This window comes from Halyomorpha halys, unplaced genomic scaffold (assembly GCF_000696795.3).
Source record: "Halyomorpha halys isolate HHAL.00 unplaced genomic scaffold, Hhal_1.1 Scaffold940.1, whole genome shotgun sequence".
In the NCBI taxonomy this organism is placed as follows: Eukaryota; Metazoa; Arthropoda; class Insecta; order Hemiptera; family Pentatomidae; genus Halyomorpha; species Halyomorpha halys.
The window spans coordinates 768,955-788,214 of record NW_027114279.1 but is presented as its reverse complement, the minus strand read 5'-3'; the positions used below and the strand labels follow the sequence as shown (position 1 = coordinate 788,214).

Below are 19,260 nucleotides of genomic sequence, written 5' to 3'. Positions count from 1 at the left end.
TTTAATGAAATCATATCCTGATCCCCATACCTCTGCTTGGTACATATATTTTAAATCTAAAATTTCAACATAATTTGAGTTTCTTTAGGGTCCTTTCTTCTCGATCGAGGCGCTCCCTATCGGCGAACTTGCAACTACAAAATGGCACTGCGCGTACTCTGTTTCGTCCGTGTTAAAACTTATTTATTGTCGTAGTTCGTATAGTTCGTTAATATTAGTCAATAATTATTTGAAATTAAGGCAGTGTAATAACTTCGACGTATGAGTTTCATGTTTGTTTTTCTATTTTATATGTTTTGAGTGTTTAGTGAATCGTTTGTGTACGACTTAGCCTGTACATCTTTAAGGTTACCCATTTATTATAAAGCATCTCCTCCCTACATTTTGTTGTTTTAATTAGAAAATAAATCGCCTCCATAAGTTGTTAAACATTTGAAGTTAAGAGGATGTGTTTTTAGGTATGTTTCTTTGCATGAAGTTAATATTTACAAATTGGGCTTTTCTGGTAAGCCTATTAGAAGTAGGACAGCCATTTTGAATTTTTCTTTTAATAATTTTGCTCATAATTATAAATTATAATAAATTACATTAGATTCGTTAATGACATCCTTTGTTGATATTATTTATATATTTCATTAATTATTTTATGATGTTTTGACTGCTTCATATCAGAACATAGTTTACACATGTTTAAATGTTCATTAATTATGATTATTTTTGTGCAGGATTAAAGCAAGAAAAATGATGGAAACAGAGCCTGAAGAAAATGAACCATCTGAATCATTTTATAAACAAGTTCAGGGAGAGGTTCCTACTGAAGGTCTGTATACAAACATGTATTTAGTTATAACTTACCTTAAGTGAATACTAATGGAATCCTTTTATGTTCTAGATCCTCTAAAACTTAATGGGGATATCAATGGATCACGGTTTCCTATACCTTCTCCATATGACGATTCATATCGGGAAGAGGATGAAGAAGAAGAGGAGGAAGAAGCTTCTTCAGAAGCACACACTAATGGTGAAGTAACTGTTGAATTAGTGCCTTCACAAGAAAATGGAGTAGATAACATGGATGTAGATAGTGAAATTATGCACGATGATGAACCAATGGATGCTAGTGATGTTAATGGAGATGTTAAATCACCCATTGTTGACAGTGATAGTTATAATTCCGTTAAAAAACTTAGTGTGTCGGATGTTTCTGATGAGGATAGTGTTAGTGCAATAGAAAGAAACGAAAATTCAGAATCTGTTGATCCTTTAGCAATCAGTGAAACTGAGGGTGCTAAGGATTTTGAAAGTGGTGATGTGCAAGAAGACAATACAGTTTATGACGAAGAAGTTAAAATTACTGCAGAAGAGAGGACAATGTCAGAATCGACTACAAGCAAAGATATGGAAGACTTAGCTAAATTAAGCTCCCATGGATCTCTTGAAATTACTTTAGTTAAAACACCAATGAAAAGTACTCCAATTCGTAAAGAGGAAGAACCTAAAGATGAAATAAGTGTTCATTCTGGTGATAAGGACGACAAAGAAGCTGAAGACTTATCATATAAAACACCTGAAAAAGGACCTGATGATGAAGACTCTGTTATTGAAATTTCCCCTGAAAAAACTCCATCGAAAAAAAAGAAAGAAAAACCCCCTCCAACCCCACCAAGTGTGCCTCCACGCCGGAGCTCTCGTAATCTAAATAAAACTAAATCTTATGCTGACAAAGATATTTTTATTGAGGAATTGGATAAAAAATCTGACGATGAAGTCGAGGAAGTAATCCTCACTGATCCATTAGCTGATGTTGGAAAAAAGACTCCTAAGAAAACTACTATTGTGGTCAATGACACTAAGAAATTAGTTGAAATAGCTGCTGGTAGCAAACAACCTCGAGGAGCCAAGAAGGAACCAACCCTAGTTATTATTGATACCAATTCAATTCTTTCTGGTAAGGGTGCTGTTCCTGTTGGCCAAGCAACACTCCCTCAGATGAGTATAACCCCTTCTGGCAGGTCATCTTCTGGATTTTCAATGTTACCTGTCCCAGCAGCATTTGTGAAACAGCCTTCAAAGTCTGTTGTGACTGCAACACCAGTACCCCAGCAAGCACCTCCTCCTCCTCCTGCACAGCCTAAACCAGCTGTATTGCCTTCATTAACTGATGATATGTTTGTTGTTGAGGCTCCATCGTTTATTGTCCCTTATGTTTATGAAAAGCCCCCTGTGACAGCATTAAAAGAATATGTAAAAGATCTTGAAAAAGCTATTAAAGAACATGAAAAAGAGGAGAGGAGGAGAAGGAAAGAGGAGAAAGAGAAAAAGGAAGATAAAGCTGATGATAAAGTATCAACTGATAAACCTGATGAAAAGATGTCAGTTGAAAAAGAAGATGAAAAAGGTGAACTATCTAAAGCCCAGTCTGATGTTTCTGTTGAAGGAGATTCAAAACCAGAAAATGAGACAGTATTAGATGCAGATGATCAAACTAAAAAAAATGATGCTGAACCAGAAATTGTACCTACAGATAATGATGAAAAGAGTATTCCAAAAGATGAAAAGGAATGTAAAAGTGATACAGAGACAGATGAAGAAGGGAAAGATAGTGATTCATCCAGCCGAAAAGATAGTGATGGTGTTGAAATGCTTCATGAAACTAAGAAAAAGAGTGAATCATATTTTGATGGACCTCTTGGAAAGTTTTTCATGCAAATAGGTGTTAATTTAGTTCAAGAACATGTTCAATCAGATTTGTTACGAAATCAAAAACGAAAACGAGATAAAGAAGGAGAAAATTGTCCTTTAGAGGTTCATATGGCAATCTCCTCACTAACCAAGACTCTTGAATTTAGTAAAGAAAACAACGAACCTTACAAATTAGATTTGAAGAAGTGTAAATTATGTAATTTTAAAACTGAATCTGCTCTTGTAATGGCACATCACTTAGAAACTCCTCATATGAGAAATTATGTTTATAGATGTAACTTTTGTACTATGGAAGTTCGAAGTCCTCATGATATTCTTTTTCATATGGAAGCAGAGCATAATGTTAGAGGAAGGTTAGAAAGAGCGCCTGCTTTTCATCAGTGTCCCAATTGTCCATTTGAAGACAACCAAAAAGGAAAACTCAGTCGGCATCTACTCTCATGTGCAAAGAAATATAAACCAGAAAGGAACCAGGTATTAGCATGTTTGTTAAATCAAGAATTTTTCAACTTTTACCGTTTCCTATGTACATTTAATATCCTATGACCATTATTGAATCTATTTAAAATTTATGGTTTGTTTTTGTAAATTCAAAAATGAAGCTGTTGATTCATAGAACTGCATTAGAAATTTGGAATGTTATTTTATATATCAAAACCTTTTCTATTACTTTCTTGGTTTTATTAAAACTTTAGTCACATTATCAGCAATGTGCATATCCAAAGCTATGGTTTTTGTATAATTTCTATATTTTACTGATTAACTTGGTGGAAATTCCTTAACAAAATCATACTTTTGTTATGTAAATGAAAACTTTTTTTAATGTTCTGGATTATAACCTTTTTTACTCCGAACTTATTCATATATATTCATCATATGTATCACTCGTAATGTTTTATAATTATTAAGTGTTACTAACATAGAAATTTTCAGGAGCCTACATTAGATTGGGAGCCGCCTGCTAAAATTCCAAGGGTTCGAGGTCCTAGAGCTGCTGGACTTGGTCTGGGTGCTTACCAGCCCTCCATTGCCCCCAGGGGGGTTGCCCCGCCTGTTGGGGGGAGATTACCCTCCCCCTCGGCGGGACATTCCCTTCTTCCTAGGGGCAGAGGGAGGCCACCAATATATGTCAACCGGTCTGTCGGCGGGGATGCTAGGCATCATGCCAAAACACTCTCCGCAATACGACCAGGTTTGTAACAGATTTCAAACTGTGTTTTGTTTTTAATGAGTTTCTAGTTGATATTTTATGTGGAAACAATAGTTATCAATCATGAAATTTTATTAACTAAAGAATAATTAATTCTTATCATAGTTATCTTTTCAATTAAAGTTATCGAATCAGATAGCAACTGTAAGGCAAATTATTTTATAAACATAAAATATTTATTTCTGCTTGGCACTTTCTGAGAGTGGAATTGTTGACAACAAAACTGATTTTGTCTTTTTGCTTCCTCTATATCAAAGGTAAGGAAGCTTTTTTATTCAAACATGAAATGAAAAAAATAAATTGTTCTCGAGGTCTTGTTCGCCCCATTTATGTTTTAGAAATCAAGGATCGAATAAATTAATTCCTATATTTGTCTGTAATCAAATTTGTTTTAGGGCATAATTAATCGATCTGTTGATCTGATTTTGATGGAATTATCTGGGTTGTATCGAGCTGGTTCCTTATCAATTTTGACAGATTCTGTTTCCTACTTTCACTCACACCTGTACAAATGTATTTTCCTTGACACGTCTGTATTTCAGACATGGCTCGTTCAATTTGGCCCATATTCGGAGAAAAATTGGGGATTAGTGTAATAATGTTCAAGTATTAATTTTATCATATTCCATAAACTACTTCCACTTTATCAAGCACAAAAGTATTTTTCTTGACAAACATGTTTCAAACATGGCGTCGGTAGATTTTATTCTTAAGCTAATCAAATATAATTTGATTATTATTAAAAATTATAAAATTTATTCTTGAACATTAAATATAAAAACAGATTTTATTTGTTTAAAATTTTTATCAAGGTATATCAGTTTAAAAAACTATATTTCATAATCATTTTAAAGTAGTAAATATTGTAACTATGATGAAATTATTTATATATTAGCATTTTATGTATTGAATTGAGGAATCACATTAAACTTTTTTTTTTTATATGTTGGCGTTGATCTTTGTAACTTATTATAATTTTAACTTGTGAGCTATATGTTTGTAGTAGAACTTTTTGTTCGCCTTACAAGAAACAAACTTTTCTTGTGATAATTATCCTATCATTACTTACATCTTTTAATCACCAGTAAAATCAAATACTTAAACTGGTAATATTTTTTAACCACACTAAAGTAATTGAAGTGTTTAAAATTTAACTTCCCCCCTTTACTACTTGATTAACATACCTAAATTACTTCAAATAATGCATCTGTAAAGTATCTCATGTTGTAGATATTTGATATCAATTAGTTTATTTTGATTGAAGAAAAAATTTGGAAATAATAGGTATAACATACTTATTTTTAGATTGTAATTGTGAATTTATAGATTTATAGATTGTCATAGTTTGACAGTTGATAATATATCCTAAATGTTTTTAGAAATTACCCATCACACAAACTGAAGGTATAAGATCGTGTCAGATCCATTTTTTGGATAATTATTTATTGAATGATAACATTTGCTAAAAAAAAAAAAAAATCAAAAAAAAATCTAATTAGCTCCTGGTTTCAGTTTGGCAACTTAGAGGCCATCCGCACCCTATCCTATTGGATTCTCATAAGGACTGTTCTAATGTCATTTCCAAAACATTTCCTCACATGTGTTTCGATTGAAATGAAATTCATGTTTGATAAATTCAAAGATATTTGGTATGAAACAAGTCATCACAACAATCAAACAAGTCATCAATTTAATTCCTATTTCCATGCTAAAAAAAATAATAATGAAATTTAAGTTTTTTTATTCTCACTTTATTATTAAGCTTAAAACTAATGAATACTAGTGGATTTTTCTATTGATCAATCGTAAGGGGGGTACGCAAAAAAAAAAAAAAAAAAAGTTCGAACAAAAATCTAGAATAATAAAATAAGTTAGTGCTAAATATCTTTTGTATTAAATAATTTCAAGCTTATAATTCAAAAATGTAATGAACTTATCATACAATTCCAATAATAAAACCAATGCTCTAACTAAAACAGGAGGGCTCAACTTTTTTTTGGGTTATCTGGAAAATGAGGGCACAAATTCTGTTTTCTCTTGTTATTGGACATTGTTTTAATGCTAATAGTATTCATTTTGTAAATACTATTAGCTATAAATAATGCTAAAGAAATTTACGAGATTAATCTTATTTAATAAGAAATATAAATGCTCTGAAGTCAGTATAGTAATCTTAACCATTACATTTTATAGGATGATGTGGTGAATTAGATTATATTTTACTTGATTCATAATTTTTTTATTTCAAATAAAAAAATAATTAAAAAGAATAAAATTAGAGATGTACTTGGGCGTATATAACTAGATATGAGATAGGTTTAATGCAATATTACTAGGGTTATCATAAATTTTAAATGCTATTTGATTAAAAACAAATTTCATTGAAACTCGTTTAAACATCAAACATCAATAACTCTAATTCTTATTTGAACAGTTATTGCTTCCTGTGGTGATTGCTGGCACAGGTTATGTCAACTAACCACAAATCTGACTGTGGGCACAACGTTGGGGGCTCCTGAATTAAATTAACGATAAGACTTAAATCTTACTAAGAAATTATTTGAACTTGAAACAATATAACTAACCAATTTAAAATAATAAAACACACTACTAGTCTAAACCAAGAATTGTGATTTCAAACATAAGAAAAACCAGCCTGCAGTTAAAGTTTAATTGTCAACTGATATTTTGCAGGTTAAAATATTGTGTCTGTAGTTATTCCGGATGTAACTTCGGAAATATTATCAGAATATTGTATTGAGTAAGTTACCCAATGTTTTTTGAAAAGTTGTTCATGCATCACTTGGTTTAAATCCCATTGAACTTACGTAACCTATCTTCTTTGACAAGCATTCCCTTGATAATTTATTGAAGGAGTAGATATTGAGGGTTGTCATCCAAAGCTTTAAAAATTACTGAAAACATTAATTACATCAGTATTACAAGCAGTCCACGTTTTAACTGGTTTCAGAGTTATGTTGTTAACCAATTTATTATCTGGAACCATCTTACATTGTTTGAAAAAATAATTGAATTTCATAATCAATTAAATCCATTAAAAAAATCGATTAGCATGATAATGCTTTTGAAATTAATTGCTCATTACTTGAAAGACTTAATAAACTATGATTTTATTTGTTTATATAAATGGTTTTGTTGAATAGGACGCGACTTAAGTCAACCTCCAAAAAACAGAACCTGATGAAAGTTTGATAACCGCCTGTAGTTGCACTTATGACAACTTAATATAAATTATAGGTGTCTGTTTTATTCATCTAATGGTTAAAGAAAGGGGTTTGTGTTAGCAGGAGCCAATTAGATGACATCCATTAATTTTTTAATAATAATCTATAGTCATTGTTAAAAATTGGAAATATTGCAAGGAGGTTATGTTTCTTTAGTGTGAATTAGGCCTGATACAGTTTTCCTTTCTAGTAAGGCATATAAAATTCTGAACCATTCTAAAGAAACTTGAGCCTATATTCAACAGTTCAGAAGGAAGTAGCTCGGGCTGGCCCGACCATGTTTTTTCTTCCTTTATATCCAATTTTCATTCTGAGCTTAAGCTAAAGTTATATTAATATTCAGGCAGCAAACGTATAAACTCGAAAGTCATGCCTACAAATCAGGACACTGCCATCCTAAAATGTTTAGAGCTCAATTGGTCTGTTGTTCATTGATTATGATTTCTGGTTACTAATTTACGAAATATGCAATGGATGTCTGTCCTTAGTGGATGAGAAATTCTCAATAGAATAATAGGACCGTAATCCACAGGCACTCAGTAGTCCTCAAAGGCTGCAGTGCATTAAGGTGAATAAAAAAAAAAAAATACATGATCTGCATCAAATGGCGTTAGTTACTGATATGTGTCCAAAGTCCTATGTATAGTTCACTGTTCATTTTAGGAATGATCCACTACTGAAATAGAATTGATTTTTCTTACAAATATTAAAATTTGTTACTATTCATAAAATCTTTCATTATTGCTAATCTGTTATATTTCAACAGGTGTCGTGTTCAGGCCATCTGGTTCGAATGCCCAGCCACAAGTCCTTTTACCATCAAGCTATCCGATGGCTGCTAATCCCTTATACCAGGTAATTTCTTCACTATATTTCAGGGATTTGCTTAGTTATATTTTCTCATTACTATTATCTGTAATATCAAGTGCTATTCTATCTACTGTAGGAATTATAATTACAAGAAAAATTTGTGAATGATTTTTAATAATAAATATAGTTGAATTTTAAATATATTTATATTTATATTATTTGAAATGTTTGTGGGGAATGCATTTTTAGTCTTATAAGGTATTACATTTCACTGTAAATTTCTTATTAAACCCTGCTGTATACTGCTTAGGTGGGTCTGTCCTATTAAGTATTTGTTATTATTTTAAAAAATATAAATGTAAATAGTTTGATTAGAATAGCCTTACACATAATATTAAGATTAATTTTTTTTTTACTAGGATACTATAATGCTTATTATCTTTTAACAGTTTTTTTCCCATAAATAATGTGTATATAATTTTAAACAATCCAAGATGTGTTTAAAGACACTTTAAGATATTCTTATATTCAGGTGCATTTTATTTGAGGTTTAAACTCTTAAATTAATGTGAAATAGGATGCTATTTGTGTTCGATAATCTTTTAAAATTCAGAAATCTTTTGTTTTTCCCGTTTTGAAGTTTTATATTAAAACATCGCAGCTATTCTCTCTTTGAAAAAAAAATTATATATAATAATAATGATAATTTTACTTTAAACAACTAATAGTTTTCAAAGAGGACTATCCTGCTTTGGTAAACTGGAGTTTTTCAGCAGGACATTAAAAAAAAAAAAAAAATGGAAATTTTTGGGATTTGCTCTAGAATCCTTAACATTTCTAACTTTGGTCTTATCTGGTCAATGGGACAGTTTTTAAAATGCATTTTATTAAAAACAAGGAGGTTAATTCAGGATATGAGAAGTTTCTTGTCTCAAATCAAGAACTGATTTCACCGCCAAAATCAACTTTTTGGTTGAAAGATGTGTTAAGGTCATTACCAGAGATGTGCTATATTTCAAAGAATAATTTAAATATGTAGATTTTATACTAAAATTAAAATAAACGTTTTTTATACCCAATGATTTTTGAAACAATGTAGTGCATAATGTACCTAACAATATAAAAAAAAATAATAAAAAACTGTAAATATTGCAGACATGTGTTGTTTATTTTTAAAATAATCTGAAGTGGAAAAAAGCTGATAAAAGTAATTATATAAGTATAGTAATAGTATTAAAGAAGCTGAGGAAAATGATAGTGAAGGAATATTTTATATGCACTATTGTTATGGGTTATGAATTTTAACCAAGTTAATGTGTTGACACTTATCTTTTATTATTATTATTGTATTTTATATTTATTATTAGGTTTGTTCCAACAACTACTTTTGACTCTCAAGAACTGTACAGAGCATACACGGGTTTTGGGAAGGAAAAACCTATACAATTCCTGACAGTCAAAAGTTGTCATTGGAACCTATTCTAATTGGAAACCAGTGTTTTAAGTGTTGTTGTTTTTTTTTGTTTTTTATTTCATGGGGATACTAATTAAATTTGGTTTTTAAATCAAATTATATTCTAAAAATAATTGTTATTTTGTATTAAATAATAAATATGTCATAGTTAGTAAATATAATTTAATATATCTCGGAGAATCCTTTTAATGGAAATAGCTGTGTTACGTTTTTAAGTAAAGTTTTATTCTTATTTTTAGTGTGATCATGTATGCTTTGAAACCATTAGAGTTAAAAAAGATTTTAAAAGTTATGTAAATTTTATGTATTCAAATGTTACAACTTGTTAACATTATTAATATTTAATTGTCTAATTATTACTTATTAGTGTTAATATATTTAATTTTTTATGCTACAAATGACTGGAACAGATTCTGTATTAAATTTAATTTGTTTACTGTTTAATTCATGCAACGCAAAATGTTGATATTATTACTTCAACCTAATTTTACCTCCTCGTCTGTGAAAAAAGTGATTCAAGAACATTTCAATTCTCTGAGGAATTAGCATAAATAAGGCAAATCTTATTGATAAGTTTTAAAAAAAGTTAACTGCTATTCTTGAAAAACTAATTAATTCAAAAGTGACCTAGAAAAGTGCTGAAGATCTTCAACTATCTTGTATTTTATTTGTTGTAAATTAATTAAAGACTCATCTTCACTAAAAGAGACTTGAAATGAAGAATAATAGCTCTCAACTTATCCTAGTTGAGATAGTTCTATAATTGTTCTTTTGAAAAAGAAGGGTTATCGTTCATTCGCTAATAAGTGAATAAAGTGTAAGACAATGAATGAGAATAAACTACAATTTAGGATCAGTGTTATTTTGAGTGTTTTTAAAATTTAATCTTTTCATATGTAAGATGGTGGTGTGCGATACTTACAATTAGTTAGTATAGTTATGAACTCTTTATAAATGCCTTGTTTTGGTTTTTAGTTTTAGTATTGTATGGTATATTGTAAAGTAGAAAAACCAAAATGTGTGCGTGAGTGTTGTGTGCATGTATAGAAAGGCATTGATATTGGAAATCAATCAATTCGTCTGCAGGTATTGACGTTTTAAAAACTCAGTTACTTTCTATTTTTAATTATATAATTGAACTACACTCTATTTGTTTTGTTAAAAGATAAAACAAAGTAGTGGACCTGAACTAAATAAAATAATGACCTTCTAAGATTTTATGTTACGATAATCAGTCAGGTTTTGCTCTATTCTCCTCCAAGTTACCAATATTTTTGTTCTTTTTTTTTTCATAAGGGGATAACATTATTCACAAAAAGTTTTTTTATTAATTTAAAATGAAAAAGAAAGTGTAAATAAAAAAATTATACACTTTAGTTTTTTATGTTATTGCATGTGAATAATTTAATTATGATTAAAGAATTTAACTTCTTAATTCTCTACCTCATAAAAAAACAATTGTGCTCTATTGGATTTTTTTTTTTTTTTCATTTTACAGGATTCATTGTGGGTAAATTATAGTTTTATTGGATTACATAATTTATATGTGGAACATTTCAAAAAACATAAACATTTTTACCCTCTTCTTTTATCAATTTTTCTATTAGATCAAATATATTGATCCAATGATACTTATTATATAATGAACAACCCATTTAATGTTAGTTTTAATGATTTCATGTAAACTTCTGAAGCATTAATTAGTATTTATTAAAATGTATTTAATTGTATTTTTTTTTTAATTTAGTAATATTTTATTACTTAAATATTGGAGTAGTGTGGAAACAGAATTATTAGGATTGCGTTCATAATAGTTAACATACAAAGTCAATTTTAGTTTTATAAATCTGTTAGTTTTATTGATGAACAGGTTAAAATGCTTAGTGTGGAATTATAAAATTCTTTAAAAACTTGATTATTAAATGCACATAAATTATTTGTATTTTTAAAGAAAAACTTTGGTACTGTTTGTTAATTTTTCCATGTAAGTAGCATTAAATTCTATGTAGCAAGAAGATTATCCTTTGCCATTATCCAAAATTAATAATATGCGAAATGATTTACCGTCCTGATTTTTTATTTTTACTTTACTTAATCAATACATTTTGATTATACTGTTAAACTAAAAATAAATAAATCTGTACCACTACAACCCATGAAGGGTCAGGGGTGCAGTACTTTCTAAGGGAGTACCGTTACTAGACTAACGGTTGTGCAAGGAGGTGATTTGGTCAAAATGACACCCGACCTTCAGATTTTTCCCAAATTTATGAGGATGAGTGAACCCAGGAGGGCTCATGAACCCACAGGGTTCACTCATGTCTTCAGTAACTTTTATCTGTCACAACCTGATTGGAACTCTGGTCCTTAAAAACTATTAACCATTGGAAACTGTTGATGCATGACTGAATTAATTAATGAACGTTCCTCATTCAGTCCTATATCATTTTAAGGGAGGATGAACAGTGCGAGCTAGCTAGCTAGTAATATCAGAAGATAGCTGGAGAACATTAGTTGACATGGGTGTCACTTGTAATATCTCTTTTACAGCCTATTCGCCTTGCTTTTTACAATGCACAAAAGCTTACTTCTCTCTACCAGTGTTATATCAAGATCTCCTGTAGAAAGTGTTTATTTTTTATAGTAAAATTTATCAAAAATGTTGGCAAGATGGGTCAGGACAACATTAAATTTATTAAGTTTTAGAAAAAACCAAAACCTCTTTGCTCAACAGGAAGATGAATGTCATTTTTTTAGGAAACACATAGTATGTCAACATTGACAGTTACCATTGCTTGCTTGATATGATTGATGCCTAAGAAGAAATTCTACAAATACTTTCTAGATAAACTGGTTTACTATAAATTCATCCCATATCTACTTACCAATAAGAATCAATTACTTATCTTGCATCTTTGATCAGCCAAAGATGCCTGCAATACTCTATTTTTTGCACCTAATACTGTTATTAAAATTGGCTCATTGTAATGGAATTTAATCAGATGTTATATACTTAATTAAATGAAAATTATGACAGAAGTTTAATTTCGTTATTTTATTAATTATATCATTTATTAATTTTGTATAAGTTTTATTTTCCTTTCTTATATTTTAATTAATAATGATATATAAAAATAAATTCACTAACAAAAAAAATTACATTAAATGTATTTAGGTGCTTATTATAATAAAAATCCTTCATTTATGACCTCATACTTCTATTATAAATTTTAATATGCAAAATCATATTCAGAACGATATTATCTTCTCTAAGCAAGGTAATAAAAGAATTTCTAGCCTCTCTTTTCCTAGAATACCTTACCTCGTAGATATGCTATTACATAGAATTTTCAGAGCAATTTTATTCTAAAGAAAACCAAATTGCTTGGAGTTCAGTCTCAATCCTGCTTTATACATCATGATATAGCTCTTCCTTCTTTTTTTGTTGGTTTGAAACCAGTTTTTGTTCTACCAGCTCACTCTCTTCCATGGGAGTTCATGATTACTCAGCAGAGTGAAACCAACTGCTAATGATGGAAGTTGGCATTAGCAATAACTGTTAATTTGCTAGAAAAAGCTACTCGCACTGTATTAACCCAGCCTTATTTTGGGCCTTGAAAAAGAATGACATTGGTCAATTAGTTCTTAAGCTTGCTTTAAGGTATTTCACAATTAATTATAATAGGTGGATGAGCTAATATTGTATATATATTCTTATAAACCTGTGGATTTATGTGCAGCAGCTAAATTTTTGTATTAACATACTAAGCCTTTTATCACTGTATTGCTCCCATTTATGAGATATGTTTTTCTCATACTTCTTATGATTAGTCTATAAGAGTTATTAATATCTGTTTATTATAATTATCTTTTTATAAAATTAGTCGTCTTATTCCGGTTGTTTTTCGATGTGGTCGTGTATTGTGTGTTGGTGTAGGTTGACAATGCGTCTGGTTTGCCCCTTCCACTGCCTATTGCTCTTGTATCAAATGCAGGCTCCTACTCGCAGGTACCAAAAACATAGAACATTCTGTCATTTATTGTTTACATTTCTGCACACAACCTCCTTAACACATTAATGCATGCAGTTTTTTTATTTTTTAATAATTACTGTTTAGTTATTTGTATGATTGGATTTGTTCAATGTTTTCTAATTATTGGTATTGACATTTTTGTTTTTATGTGCTGTTTGCTACTTAAAAATTACATTTAATGGAGGATTATAATGCAACGAAGGTGAAGTTATGATAATTAACAATGGGTAGGGAAAGACCTCATTGGGGATATTATTTATATTGAGTTGTATTTATGAAAAAGAGCTGATAGAGTTTCAAAAAATTATAAAATTATTCTTTAAATATTACAATATTTTGTTTTACATTGCTTTTTTCGTAAATTAATGTTTTTATGTTATGTTTAATAGTTGCTGTATTTCTGCAAAGAAAAAGTTGTAAGCAAGTTTTTATTAGATAGTAGCCATATACTCTTTCATATTATTTCTTCTTTCTTTTTTTTTGTCTAAAAGTTTTTATCTGCGCATTTAATTTAATGTCACGTGCATTGCTGACTTCATTCTGTTGGTAATGTGAAACTTCTCATTGCATTGGTTTCAGTGAAGGGGTTTAATTGTTTGACTTTTTGAAGCTTAGAAATGTAATTAGCAAATTAAATTTTCTTTTACAATGATTTAAAAAAATAAATGATGTATATGTTTTTATTTTGTTGCTCCATTTTTTTTTTATTACCTCTCTTCAACTTGGTTATTTCGTATTCATATCTGGAAAGGCTTAAAAGAATTCAATATGTTTTCTAGTTTATTAGCAAAACCACCCAATGATACATCCAAAGAGGTTTTAAGAGACTACTGTACTATTTTTCACTTTTATTCTATTAAATATTTTTCTCACCCTTTGCCTCCTTTTGGGGTTGCTTTAGAACACTGAAAAGAAATTAGGTTGAAAATCATATGTTTGATGCCATTTGTAGATAATAAATAGTAGTTTTCTTTTTCTGTTTTAATAACTTCACTGAAATCCACTTACAGATCCTTAAATGAATCTTTAAGGAGCATTATTTTTATTTACAGCACTAATAATATATGGTTAGAATGATAGTATTAAAAAATGAATATTTAAAAATACCTATCTAATTTATAAACTTTGTATTTGTTATGTGTCATCGGCAAAGATTAATACAAGCATTATCGCTTTAAGTTAACTGATTGTTCTTTTTATGCATGAATGATTGCTATTCAATCTAGAATGGTGCTCTAAATTTACAAGCTTTTTACATTCATGAAATAATAATATTGATGTTAATGTGACGTCAGGTTTGCATCATTTTTGTCATTTTCTTTATATTTAAAATTGATGTTAATTACGTTTTTTGGTATTTTGTGTTTTTAATTATTTTTTATTTTATGTTATCAGATTTTTTTTCCCCTTGTAATATATTATGTTGAAACAAACTGAGGTTGCCAAGTATTATTTAGTTTTACTTAACATTTTATTATTTTTGTAGTTAAATTTATTTTGAATTTTAAGTTAATTATTTATTTTCATGAAAGTTATTGTTGTATTTTTTTATCTGTATAGTTTTGGTCAAAACAGTATGTTTAGTATAATAATAGTTTTTTTTTTTTTTAACCTTAGTCTTAATACTTTGAAAACTCTATTTTTCTTTAACCTATACTTGGCCATGTTACATGAAATGTCAGTTTTTTAGGATAACATTAGTAAAATATGGTTGCATTATTTTATGAATTATTTCAAGTAAGCCTTTTATACAAGATATAGAAGGTAAATTTTACTTTTTCATTTAAGTTAAAGGCTTCTTATTCTCAGAATTGTTAATTAGAGTTAATTAATTGCTATTCATTCGTAATGATTAATAGATTGTTATTGCATTCATATATATTTTATTGTGTTTCTCCCAAAATTGATATTTCATGTGACACAATCCAGATAAATGAATTCTCAGCCTATAATTTTTTAATATAGTTTTTTTCTTGATTATTATACTATAAGTATTTAAAATATAAACATATCTATTTTAATTTTTATTTGTCTTTTTAAATTTTGTACCATTGTTATGACTTAGTATTGCGCTCTACTGTTTCATTTATACATGTTTATATCCATTGTTCACTACCATTACATGCAGCTAACATCGGATGATGTGGCTTTTCACATTTTTTTTTATCTATATGTATTCATTATAAATTTTCAGTCAACATTCCTTAATTCAAACTTCTAAAATAGGCTCTTAATATTGGATAAGATTGAAATGTGATGTTTAGTTTTTTTATTCAGCAAAGTATAACAATTGTACTTTGACCCCATGTAATATCTATTGGTCAGTGACAAAATAATGTAACATTTTTAATCATTTGGACATGCAGAGGCTGCAACGACTTATAACCTAAAACTATACATCTTAAAATGATTTCCAAAAGTACAACTAATGATTTAATAACAACTAAAATATAGCTAATTTATAAAATAGACAACTAATTATGAAATAATATTATATAAACTTCTACAAAATATAGTAATGAAATACAACTAATGATGCAAATAATATTATTTATAATAATTCATTAGTATTAGTAAGCCAATAAATTAATAATAATTAAGCTGATTAATTCACAAAAGAACCTAAGGAGTACGAAATAAACTTGGCTAAAAAAATATATATATTCAGGTCATTCAGAGAGTATTATTAGCAGAGAAAAAAAAATGACTGACAGTTATTTGATCAATGAACATCAAAAAATTTAATTGTTTTATGATGGTTTGATTTATTTTTTTCTTACATTTTGTGAATAACTGTTTTCTTATAACTTTGTATATGTAGAATATACAGATTTTCTGCTTTATTACTTATGGGCATTTTCATTTTTAAAGTTCTATTTCAGAGATTTTGATTTTGATAAATGACATTTGTTTCTGGCGCCATAGCAATAGCATTCGATCCCATAAGTTAATATTAACTCAAACAGTTTTTTTTTTTTTTTTCACCAATATTAAGGTTTCCCTTTTTTAAAATTTAATCCAATCTCTATTTTTGGTATTCCAAGATAATTTTGTTGTTAGTCTGTTATCTTAACAATAAAAGTATAACAGAGAACAAAACACTAATTTGATTGAAATGATTTGAACAATTTGTTCTTCATTCATAAAGTTATAAGATCTGGGAAGAAATATAAATGGGAGAAAAAGAAAAGAATTGAAAATAAAAACATTCTGGGAAATATATACTGGTTACCTACCAACAAAGTCCAGTCAGAGTGAGAAGATAAATATTTATTGCATGGCTCTGCCATAAATTTTAACTTTGTACAGCCTTAATCAAACTGGACTTGTAACTATAAAGAACTACTTTGTATCCTCAAAGTTTGTTTTTTATGATTCTAATGTATTAAAAAATATTTTTTTAATCTTTGAAATTCGTTGGTATAAGGTTTGTTCATTATTGAACAGAGAAATCGCTAAAAGTTCTTAAAACAATATTTTTTTCCAATACTACTGACCTGACCTTCGGTAATGATTGGGGCTATAATTTTTTTTTTTTTTTTTTCAAAACAATATCGGATTTGTAAAAAGTAAAGATATTTACCTTATCGAAAATTTTCAAATGATTTATGTTCGTAAATTTAAAGAGAAATCTTTCTGAAATGGTAAATTTAGCTTATTATATTTTCAGAAATAAACTAATTGTTGTTAAGCAATTTTATACTTTTGAAAAAATCTTTTAACATTATATTCTTAATTAGACTTTTTCAAATTTAAAATAATAATTGTCCATTGTTTTCCTCATAACAATGCTCAAGAAATATTAATAATAAAGGTAGATTATGATTTGCTATTATTTTCACCTAACAAAATAAAATGACTATTTTTTTTTTTTTTTTTCATTTGTACATGTGTAAATTCATCAATCTAGCTTTGCTTGGCACTAACCCCAAAAAATATGGCAGCATGTATGCCTTTGGAGTGTCTATTTAATAAGAAGAAAAATAACATTTTCATATTACAGGTTTTTGCCTATTGATATTTTTATATTTATGTCATTTTCATTTAAATAAACTTTATTTGCTGTCCAGCTTTATACTAGTTTAAAGTACATCAATATTTAAAGAATATTTTCCTATTTATAGATTTAAATAAGTGATCCCTTATTTTGCATTTGTTAGCATATGCTGATATTTTAATATCTTATATTTTGTTCTACATTGTGAGCTCCTAGCATTGCTATTTGCTTAAGTGTATGGATATAAATCAATAAAGTTTTAATTTTTGTTATTAACCTTAATGTTTTACTTCTGTAATGCTATTTATTTATTAATTTTCATTTAGAACCCAGCTGCGGTTGCTGCTGCTGGTGCTACAGCTAAGCTGTTACAGCAACCATCCATTTCAATTACTCCTCTGCCAAGGCAACAAGGTGCTACTACAGCGACTTCCGCATTGGCTAAACCTGGTCGCCCACCAGGGTCTGTCAAAACGACATTTGTTATCTGTGAAATATGTGACGGTTATATAAAGGTATAATATATTTTATCAGTCATTAATCTTTTCAGCTGTTCTATGTTTAAGGCATTATAAATATGAACAGTTATCTGTCATAATTTTGTTGATTGTATCAAATTATTAATTTTTTTTTTTTGTGCGTTATGTCTTATCTATGTCTTGAACTGTCACTCATATCATTTTCAATGTCAGGTATATCATTGAACAACTTTAAATTCTTAAAATTCATGGCAGTTCAAGAATATTGAACTGAATTTGATGGTGCAAAAATTTTGATGAAATAATATCAGAATAAAAACCAATGATAATTTAATCATGGGCTGGAATAATATTGTTTATTACTATTTTCAATTTGTTAGGACAGGCCAAATGTCTTGACTTATTGATGTCCTTTGTGTCATATATAGCATTTTTTAAATAAACAATGAAATGAAAATCCACCTAATAAAAAATTCCAACATTCAACATTATTCCACCCTAGGATTCAACTGTCTTATATAACTTATCCTAATAAATTCAAAGCTGCTTTGGAAAATTTTAATTAATTTTATAAAAAAGTACACTGAAAAACTTATATAAAATAAAATAAAACTTTAAAGTTAAGTAAGTAAAGTTTGTTAAGTAAATAATAACAGAAGAAATGAATGAACCTCTCTTAATTCTTATTATGAACATTAATGATTACTAGTTGTTATTACGATTCCTGTTAAATTAATACTGTTATTATTCAATAAATGGGGGAGGGGAGAAAAAACTGGATACTCAGATTTTTCTCTATAAATATAGTAAAAACAATTTTTGTTAAATATACGTGTTAGGCAGTAGTTTCTTTATAGATTTTAAAATAAATTCTACCATGTACAAATCATTTTTATTAACGATGACATACAAATATATTATAAATAATCAAAATAAGAAACTACTCTTTTACTACTGTTAATTCTATCACATTAAAGTTCATTTAAGTTACTAGAAGGAGGATGTTGATGTTTAACACGTATCTATAAATTAACTCATAAATCCTTCATTGAATTCGTTTCGGGAAATCCTGCTGGTCAGTCAAAAACTGTTAGTCTCTTTTTGTCCAACTATTAACCAAACTCCCTCTTGACAAAGCAAGACTCTTCTGTGAATAAAATTGTTTATCATTGCTAGTCCTCAAGTAATCTCCTTTCTCTGTGATAATTTGGGACTCTATCTCCGCTCTTAACTGCATCAAAAATATTGTGATTAGTTTTGTTTGCTGCTGAGTATAATTTTTTAAATGATGTTGTACCTTTGAACTAC

The 19,260-nt window shown here is 28.6% G+C and overlaps 1 protein-coding gene across 5 annotated transcripts in view; it reads left to right on the top strand.

Moving 5' to 3' along the window:
• The window catches only part of MEP-1, a 52,782-nt gene continuing 33,522 nt past the window's right edge, over nt 1-19,260 (top strand). Inside the window, exons 1-7 of one of the 5 annotated variants that reach the window (XR_010844529.1) lie at nt 1-458; nt 726-820; nt 893-3,177; nt 3,637-3,895; nt 7,925-8,013; nt 13,380-13,451; nt 17,800-17,988. Coding sequence is in view for 3 of the 5 variants with exons in the window: in XM_067051484.1 (XP_066907585.1) it covers nt 742-820; nt 893-3,177; nt 3,637-3,895; nt 7,925-8,013; nt 13,380-13,451; nt 17,800-17,988 (2,973 nt within the window). In the remaining 2 variants the exon portion in view is untranslated. The remainder of the gene's footprint in view (nt 459-725; nt 821-892; nt 3,178-3,636; nt 3,896-7,924; nt 8,014-13,379; nt 13,452-17,799; nt 17,989-19,260) is intronic. The other 4 variants (XR_010844528.1, XM_067051484.1, XM_014431049.3 and 1 more) reach the window with 4 other exon arrangements.